We start from the raw sequence: 9670 nt of genomic DNA on the forward strand, positions 1-9670 counted from the left end.
ATTGTCTTATCCTACTAGAATATAATCTCTCTAAGGAAAGGGGCTTCTTTTAACTTGTATTTGTCTCCTTGGTGCTTAACAGAGTGCCTGACATAGTAAGAGCTTAATAAATACTTGTTTCCCTTCCTTCCTTCCTTCCTTCCTTCCTTCCTTCCTTCTTCTTATGTTCCTTTATCTTTTAATAGTTTAAATTAAAGCTTTCTGGTTCCCAGTAACTAACTTTTCATTTAAAAGCAAACACTCCCTCAATTTCCTTATGAAATCAATAGTCCTTTTCAAAACCACATCTGAGTCTCCCAATGTTTACGTGGCTTCCCTCTTTTTAAAAAGTTTTACATTGTTTAGTCATAAAACCATCATATGCAAATGAGTTAGAGGACCATTTTACTCTGCAGCTCTAAATTTCCAACATGGCCTTCCAACCAATTTTGTATCCTTGAAATTGTGGGGTTTGTACTTATTTTGATTGGTTTTTCTTCCATAAGAGTTCATTCTCTTTCCCTTCAAATCATTAAAATCTTCACATACTCACAAGGTATTATCTTCCATTATTCATTAGGTCATTTGATTCTCTATATTTATATCATAGTTCCTCTTCTGTCCAATATAACAAATCCATCTGAAAGATGTGATTCTTCATACGCATATTTTAACATTTTTTACTAAACCAAAGTTCTTTTCTTGCTTCTTTCAGGCATCCAAATGTTTACTTGTGACAACATAGCTTCCAGTCTTTGAACAGTTTGTTTGAACCTTTTCTTTTACAAAAAAGTACTATTTCTACCCTTTTCCATGCTAAACTACTGAAGAGGTCTTAAAGGGACAGTACATTACAAATTCTTCCAAAAGAAAAATTGGGAAGGGGGATCGATGAATCCCAGGCCTCCATAAGAAGACAGTAGAATAGTCCCAGACCATCTGGAACAGAAACGGGATGGCTTCTTTGTTTTCTCTTCAGTTCTTATGGATATAGATAGAAAGAAAGGGTCAGTTTGGTGGTACCTGGCTCCAGACTGCCATTTTAAATCTTCTTATCTCCGTGGGAGCCTTTGCTAGTATCCGAGAAGATCTACTAGAATCAATGGCCTGCTAGGTTGTTGCATAGATTAGGTTAAAAAGGTTCCCAATCGTCACCTAATACCTTGTGAATTTTCCCAAAGACTTCCTGAATTCTAAAGGTATTGAGGATTCCAAAGCAATCACCACTATGGAAGGGAATTCAGCCTTTATCTCTGTTGACTCATTAGTGGTGAGTTATGGAAACTATGCCAGGCCCAGCACTTTTCGGTATCTCTTATGTGACTGAGGTAAGCATGTTCCATCTACAGTAGATCTGGCAGAAGAGACCAGAGTATTCTTTAAACATCTATCCTGCTCTTCCCTGATCCTCCTCCACTTGGAGGAGTCACTTACTTGGGAGAAGTCTGGAAGCCTAGCCTGGCCACACAATTTGGCTGGTCTTTTCCATGTTTTCTTGGCCAGATTTCTGAGCACTGGGCACTGATAAGGGGCAGAAGCTCAGAAAGGGCAAAGGTCTTTAACACTTGGCCAGCAAGAAAGAGGGAGAAGGGAAGAGTGGAAAAGACCCTGAACCCAGAGTCAGAAAACTGGGATGAGAAATCAGATTCAGTTCCTAACTCACTGTGTGACCTTGGGTAAGTCCCTTAGCTTCTCTGAGTCTCAGTTTCCTCCTATGTAAAATAAGAAGGATGGGTTGAATTATCATAAAGGTTTCTTGCAGGTCTAGGACCTAGGACCTATGGGGGAGAAGACAGCCTAGTTCTAGATCCCAAGATAGAAAGTGACAGAACCCAAGTTAGGAACCAGATCTCTAGTGTACCAGTTGTTTCCCCTTCCTGTGTCACTGTTTCTTATTCCCTTGTTGAACACAGTCCCACCCTTCTTGGAGCCAGGCCCACTCTTTCTCTCTTTGTTCCTGCATTCAAACCAGAAATTGTTTTGGGTGACCAGCAGCCCATAGAGTCTAGACTCAGGTCAAGTAGGGAGAGGGTAGAACTGGGCAACCTCATAGTACTGAGTGTCAGGGGCTTGGATTTCTCCAGCCTCCCAGTTTACCACTGACCCAACCTTGCTCAGCTGTGGGAGTTGGATATTATTCAGTGATGGGCACTCATCTCTGTGCTGCAGACTCCAACTTCTCTAGGCCAAAAGGTGTGATGTGGTGATTTCTAAGGTCTAAAATTGTTCTTGATTCCTATGAATCAGTGGCAGGTCAATAAGGCATCTGAGCCAGTTTTATTCAGATCAAAGATGTAAGGTAAGGGGGCCTCTGAATTCCAGCAAAAGCTGGCCTTCTCACACACAGATTCAGGGGCACCAGTCACCTCTGGGAGGAATCTGTGACTTGCCCCAGAAAGACCTTGAAGGAGGTGAAGTTTGTTTCATCCTTGTCCCTTCCCCTTCATACATATGTGTCCAGGGAGTTCACCAGACTTCCCCCTCCACCCAGGGGACCACCCCCCACCCTCATGCCCAGGAAGGAGCAGAGATAACTGTAGCTGTCAGAAGAAGTAGGCTAAGGACTGAGCTATGTGATTTAAGAGACATCAGGAAAGATTCTGACCCCTAGTTCTAGAATTTCTTCCAGATCTTGAATCTTAGGACACTATGCCTGACCCTCATGGATGCTCCTACCTGCTTCCATTCCATCCCTGAGCACTCGTTGACCTTTAGACTCTCCCAATAGGAAGAAACCTTAGAGGTCACCTATCCAATGACCCCTATTCATGGGGAGCTATTTGAAGTTTGAGGAGGATGGGTGATGTGATCTGCCTGAGGTCATCAGGTGAGGAAACATGTGATCCACCTTCACACCCAGTCCTCTCAGTCCAGGTCCCAAAAGTTTGCTGAATCAGCACTTAGTTGAGCCAGGATTTGAACGCAGTTATAAACATAGCCTGTAGAGCAGTAATAAACCTTGGAAATCATCTAGTGCAAATGATCTATTTTACAGAGGAGGAAATAGACCCAAGGAGGTTAAAAAGCAACTTGCCTACAGTTATACCTTAACAAGGAGCAGAACTGTCTAGTCTCCTCTCCCAGGTTCTGCAGAACTTCCCTCTACAGACCTTCTTAATGGCAATCATTCGGTCTCCATGACAAGTCATCAGTGATTGTTATATTGAACCCAAATCTGGTAGGGTTACCATCATTAAAAGAGCTATGGGGAGGACTCTGTTTCTTCTGGACTCCTCCCTTGTCACAGCTTTCTTTTCCTTAGACTTTCAGGGAAGGGCTGGTAGAAGGAATTCCTCCAGCCCCATCCCCAGTAGGAATGGGGACTTATAGTTGAGACACTCAGCAGTGGGAGGCTTTTGCTTCCCAAGAGAACTTGACTCTGGGGTTGCTTGAACTTCAAGTTCCCAGCTGCCTTTTCTTACCTTTCTATGCACAGGTCAGTCACAGGATAGCCTGAGAAATGGAAGTTTCCAAACTTAGAGGTTATCACTTGGGTCAAGAGCTGCTGACTTTCAGATTCAGTATTGGTTCACTAGAAGGAGCATGCTTCAAAGAGGAGAAGGAGACTAGTGGGAGAATCCTGTAGCTGAAGGGCTAAAGTTACACCATGACTGGCCAGGAGATGTGGACTTTGGCAGGTTTTCCAAGTATGCTCTGGCAGAGAACCTCTGTGCAGGACTAGACAAGGGATGACTCCAAGCTAGGATGCACAAAGGATCTCAGCCTGTTAGAAATCAGATCATTTTCTGTACTATTAGGAGGGAAATGTTTTTCCTCCTCCTTGCTCCTGCTCCCTCTCCCTCTGTCATCTTGGGCAACTCTTACAGTAGCTCCCATTCTCTCTTTCCTTTTTCTTCATCTGCCAACACAGAATCAAGATTCAGGGCATCTTGCTTATGCGGTTTATTCACTGGAAAAGGAATACATCAATCTAGGAAAAACACAATTGTTAAAGGACTCAAGAAAGGAAATGCAGTGAAGAGGAAAGGACATTGGTTTGGTGATGAGAACTGGGTTCATTTCTTCCTCTGACATTTACTATGGGATTTTGGCCAAATCACAGGATGACTTTTGAGCCACACTTACTCATTAGTAAAATGAAGTTGGAGGTGGAAAGTGGGGGTGAAGGAGGGTGATTGTTCGCTTCCATTTCTCAAATTTTTGGATGCTCTGTCTGGTCATATTGGAAGCTCCTACCTGCTCCCTTTTCATTCTTTGGGCCCTTAGGTCTCTGATCCTCATCCTCCAGGCTCAGTCCAGCCCCTGCAGCTTGGGAATAAGAAGGCTCTCTAATCCTCTGTTCCTTCCCATACACTATACTGACTTGGTGTAGCTAGGTGATGCAGTGGATGGAGCTCTATGCCAGGAGTCAGGAAAGATCTGAGTTCAAATCCGGTTTTAGACACTTACTAGCTGTATAACCTTGGGAAAGTCACTTAATCGTGATTACCTCACTTTCCTCATCTGAAATGAGCTGGAGAAGGCAGTAACAAACCACTTCAGTATCTTTGTCAAGACAACACCAGATGGGGTGCTGAAGAGCCAGATGCCACTGAAACGACTCTACAAAAACAAAAAGTGCCCAGGGCTGGGTCTTTGGGGCCCATCATGACTCTCTTAGCTTTCGGCCTCCATGTTTACGTGTCTTCAGTCCACCTTGACCCCAAAAGAGAATAGCTCTTTCTCCTGGGAATAACTCCTGACAATCTGAGATTGACTTTGCTCAGCACTCCTCCTACAATTCCAGTCATCCTGGAGAGAGGCTCACAAATGTAGAGTGGGAAAGGCTCTCAGGGGCTTTCCAATGCCACCCCTTCACTTGCCAGGTGAGAAAAATGAAGCTAGTCAAGGGGAAACCATTGCCCAGGGTCACCCATCTAAGAAGTGCCAGGAGAAGAGGGGTTGAGATTCCAGGTTTTGCACTGACTTCCTGGGGAAGCTTGTACAGAAGCTCAACCTTCCTACCCCTGAGAGCTTTTCAAGAATGAAATGGGTTGTCTCAAAAGACCGTGAGTTTCCCATCACTGGAGGCCTTCAAGCAGAGGCTAGAGGACTTCTGCAATGGGATATTAGGGAAGAATTCCTGGAGAAGTAGACATGGGACCAGACGATCCCCGAGCTGCCCTGTAACTTTGAGATGCTACCATTCTACGAAGCAGGTTGATTCTTGAAGCTTTTCATGGGGACATATTGACCTAAATCAGCACAGTAAGTGCTTCACCACCCTGCTCAAAGATTATTACTGGCTTTCCGTGCCCTAGAGAAAAACAAAGAAAATACAGACTACTCATCTCCAAGCTCTCCCTGCCCTTAGCCCCAGACCTCCTCCTTCCACCCCTCCACAGGTACGATGTCCAGCCTTATCTCACCTTCCTCTAGATCAGTGATTGAATGTCCCAGGCCACATAGACCTCTCCACATGCCATCTGTTCATTCTGATTTCCTCATCTTTGTGCCTTTGCTAACACTTTGCAGTTCATGTCATCCCCAATACCTCCCACCCTTGGACTCCACAATCTCCAGTGGCTCCCTATCACACCCAGGATCCAATAGAAAATCTTTTGTTTGGCATTCAAAGGCCTTTACATCCTACCTCCAGCACCCCTTTTCCAGTCTTCTCATACCTAACACTCCCCCATGGAGCCTTTGCTCCAGTGACATTGGCCTCTTGACTTTTCCTAACACAAGACCATCCATCTCCCAACTCTGGACATTTTCCCTGAATGTCCCTCCCACACCTGGATTACCCTCCCTGCTCACCTCTCCCTCCTGGGTTTCCTTGTGTCCTTCAAATCCCAGATAAAATCCCACCTTTTCCAGGCAGTCTTTCCCCATTGCTCTTAATCCCAGCACTCCCCTCTGTTGACTTTCTAATTTATCCTGGATGTAGCATGTTTATATGGAGTCTCCCTCATTAGACTGTGAGTTCCTTGAGGGCAGGAAAAGAACTCCTTTTGTCTTTTTTGCATCCCCAGTACCTATCATGGGTCCTGGCACACAGTAGTCATGTTATAAATGTTTATGGACAAATCCTGTCCCTCTTTCCTAGAAGGGATTCCTGAACTCCCTACCTCCATCTTATGTCTGGCTGCTGACAACCTTCTCTTTCTTCAAGAAACAGCTAAAATGGCCTCTCCTCCAGGAAGCTGATTGGATTTTATATTTGCACACACCTTCAGAAGTCCTAGGAGATAGCTCACAATCTTTGCTTTGCTTGCACTTAGATGTGTTCATCTTATTCTGATCAGCATTAGATTTGATTGCAAAGAAGGAGATTGTTCACTGGGAACCATGTGATCCCTCACATGGGATATTATCAGAGATATTGAAATGTTAGTGTGTTAATACTAGTGTATTAATGTGATAACATCCATTGATCCCTTTAAAAAGTATACAGGTGTGCTCGGAAAGGACAACACCATTGCCTTATCTGAAAATTGGCCCCATCCCTCGAGGAGTTTGCAAAGCTAAGCCTGGCACCCAGTCCAAGCTGGGGGTCCACAGTAGCTTTGAGATAAGTCAAAGAAAAAGCTATATTCCTATGTCTGTGATATCTTATGTATATGAGCCCCTTCACACAAGGGGTATAAGTAGATAAGGTTTTGTATCACCTCTGAGTGGATCTGAGAATAAGACCCCCTTTGTTACTTCCCAAAGGTCCAGCTAACCACTGTCCACACAGTGGTCAAGAGCTAATCCAGATCAGAACCCATTGGAAATCAAAGTCTGAAGCCCTTTCCATTAAACCACTCTACCACCTCTGAAATACTTTGGCCTCACCATATTCCAAGCAGGTGGCCTTGCAAATGTGATAAGACTGGAAGTTGTTGAGGCTATCAGTGCATCTGTTTCGCTCAATAGGGTAACAGTCATTATCTTTCATCTTATAGTACCATCGGATCAGAGTGTGGGAACAACGTCTAGTTTTGACAGTGGCTTGGCATGGGTCTGAAAAGAATTAGAGAGTTTGGGGATCAAGGAAAGAGTTGGAGAGTAACATTGATCTCCCTCTCCCCATCACCATACATCACCAATGTTGACAATTTTATCTGGAAGAAGAGCCCTCACCTTAGAATGCAGAGACCTGGATCCCAAGTCCAGCTGTGCTCCCTTGGGATCAACATCTGTGACCCCAAGGTCCCATTGCTAGGCTATGACCCAGGATCACATAGTGAAAGGGTTGGAGGCAGGATGCAAGTGTCCTCCTCCTTTTTCAAGTTCCTCCCCACCATATCTGGGTTCTCAGTTTAGAGCCCAGGTCCAGGAGTCTCTGGACCAAATAATGACCTCGTAAATGCTGGAGATGAGTGCAGTGAGGTTTGGGGCTGTCAGCTGGGGCCACATACAGAAGCAGGTATCCTGGGGCAGAGGTGAGAGCAGGAAACAGAAAACTCTCTTTCCCTCTTCTCCTTTGAAATTCGTACCTATCTCTGCAAGCCCAGCTCAAATGCTACCTCTTCTATGAAGCCTTCTCTGGTTCTGGAACCATCTTCTTCCTTGGTTGTCATGTTGCATTTTGCATTTCCTGAATTCACAGTAATGTTTACCATGGGCCTGTGTTTGTGTCTCACCCAGTAGATTGTAAGCTCATCTAAACTTCCTGTCATGAAGGACAGTATCCGTCACCGCTCTTTAGGTCTAGCAGATAGTTCATAAATGCCTGCCAGGTGGCTGGCTGAAGGAAGAAAGAAAGGAGGTTTACATACCTTCATTTAAGTCTAGGCATATCTTTGCACAGTTGAAGCGGCAACATTTGTTAGGGACCTTGCAATCCTTGTCACTGGAGCAAGTGTTACTCTCTTTGAAGCCACAGTTCATTTTGACTTGGGGGCACATCGCTGCAGGAGAGCACAGCATGACTCATTCTATTGCCACCACTCTTACCGTATCCCCCAACTCCCTTCCCTCTCCCATTCTATGCTTGCTTCTCAAGGAAACTCTTTGGAAAATTTTCTGAACTTCTACTGTCCCTTCCCATCTGGGTTTGTTCCTTCCCACAGACCTCCCCTGCCTCTCTCCCATCACCTACAGGAAGGTTTCCAGTGGAGAAAAGCCAAATTCCTATGGCAGTCCCGGCTCAGAATAAGCAGAAACAGCATCATGAAGAGGCAGCCTCCAGAGCCCATGGTGCAGAGGGCTGGCAGGAGTCAGGCCTCTTCTCTCCCAAGGCCCCCGTTTCCTTACTGGGTTGGCTGCCTGCCTGCTTGGCTTCTTCTTAATCTGGCCTGCCCTGGGGCCTTACTTCCCAGCCAATCTCCATCCTGTTTGCCCATGCCTGACTATCTGTGGGCTGTGTCTGCATGCTGGAGCCCCACCTACCCCAGGGTCCTTGAAAAGTTGGATTTGGCAGTCCTTCATATTGGCCCAGTCCGTGGCGAGGCATCCAAGGGACCGCACCAATCTGGGTCAGAGCAGAAGCAGGAGGCCAGGAGATCCCTTGGACCACTTCCTTCCCAGACTCATGGAGCACCAACATACCCTGTGCTTTCCCATCTCCCTGATTTTACTGATTCTCTTCCTTTTACTGGAAATAGCCCCTCCTTCCCCTTTTCTTGCTAATTCCAACTGTGACATTTAAAAAGTTTGAGAGACATAGTTTCTGGTAATTTAATCATTTTATCAATAATGCCAGCATGTTATTAATAAAGGAGGTCAATGGTATTCTTGAATGCCAAACCCACTCAATGTTTATATGCCCTTGGAAGAATGGGTATTCCTGAGGGTAGCAATCACCTCTGATTGGTTAACAATTAATGAGGGAATGAATATTACAATGAGAGGTGGGCTCTGTTACAGTGAGGGTCTTGAGGTATGTGATGTTGAGTGCCCAAATCTCGTTGTTTGTCCTTCACTCTCAAAGAGGACCATGATCTACTTCCATATCACCTGCCTGACAAAAGGACAATCCACATTTCCCCAGACCTGTCTTTGAGTAAACAACATAGGCAGGAATCCACATATTAACTGAAACTTAGAATTTCTTTTACTGTTTTGGATTAACTCTTTAGCCTGGGTAAGTCTTTGAGAAAGATTTCCCACACTGATTGATTTCTGGAAGAGGAAGTAGAAAAAAGGAAAAGACCTTGGTCCTAATTCAATGATTAGTTCTTAAATACAAGAGACAAATAATCACTTCTCTCACTACCTCTCCTTTAGAACCCATCCCAAATATCACCTCTTCCACAAAGCACTACCTAATTGCCTTCCTGTTATGTGGACTTGTCCCATCAGATTTCGTTTTGTGCTTTATTGATATCTATCTGGTGCACTTTCATGATACTGTGCGTCATCTGTGTTACACTATGTTTGGATCTCCTCTCCTTCTCTGCAAATAGTAAGTGCTTAATACATACTTGTTGACTATTAAACTAAAAACTCTTTGAAACCAGAGGCTGGGACTTATCCCAATGTTAAGCCTACCCTAGAACATTGAATGATGCTCTGAACAAGGTAGAAACTGTTGAAAGAATGAATGAATGAACACTAGGTTTGATTAGCAAAGGAGATATTGACCTGATCTCAGAACCATGAAGTTCTGAGTTCAAGTCTGGCATCTTGACAGTACTGAATGTGTCACCCTAGTCCAGTCATTGACTGAACCTTTAGGTGCAGAGAAGGTGCCCAACTGCCTTTCTGGAAGGAATTTTCTTACTCAGTAATTCCTTATGTCAATGAAACCATAAGTCTAGTG

The 9670-nt window shown here is 44.6% G+C and overlaps 1 protein-coding gene across 1 annotated transcript; it reads right to left on the reverse strand.

Annotated features, from left to right (window-relative positions):
• Positions 1 to 3867: 3867 nt before the first annotated feature.
• On the reverse strand, positions 3868 to 8260 carry LOC140521554 (eppin-like). The gene is made up of 4 exons (XM_072636727.1): positions 8009 to 8260; positions 7686 to 7817; positions 6760 to 6927; positions 3868 to 5236 (listed from the first exon to the last, which is right to left on the reverse strand). The coding sequence occupies exons 1-4, from the start codon at positions 8103 to 8105 to the stop codon at positions 5175 to 5177; spliced, it is 459 nt and encodes a 152-aa protein (XP_072492828.1). The 5' UTR covers positions 8106 to 8260; the 3' UTR covers positions 3868 to 5174.
• Between the last annotated feature and the right edge of the window lie 1410 nt (positions 8261 to 9670).

The sequence above is a fragment of the Notamacropus eugenii genome, chromosome 1 (assembly GCF_028372415.1).
Source record: "Notamacropus eugenii isolate mMacEug1 chromosome 1, mMacEug1.pri_v2, whole genome shotgun sequence".
Classification (NCBI taxonomy): Eukaryota; Metazoa; Chordata; class Mammalia; order Diprotodontia; family Macropodidae; genus Notamacropus; species Notamacropus eugenii.

Excerpts from the sequence above, each read along its gene's own strand:
- LOC140521554 (XM_072636727.1), bottom strand. The coding sequence starts at position 8,105 with ATGGGCTCTGGAGGCTGCCTCTTCATGATGCTGTTTCTGCTTATTCTG. Across the intron at positions 7,818-8,008 it reads TCTCCACTGGAAACCTTCCT|CGATGTGCCCCCAAGTCAAA; the intron begins GTAGGTGATGGG and ends GCTCTCCTGCAG. Across the intron at positions 5,237-6,759 it reads GGCCACCTGCTTGGAATATG|GGCACGGAAAGCCAGTAATA; the intron begins GTGAGGCCAAAG and ends GTTTTTCTCTAG.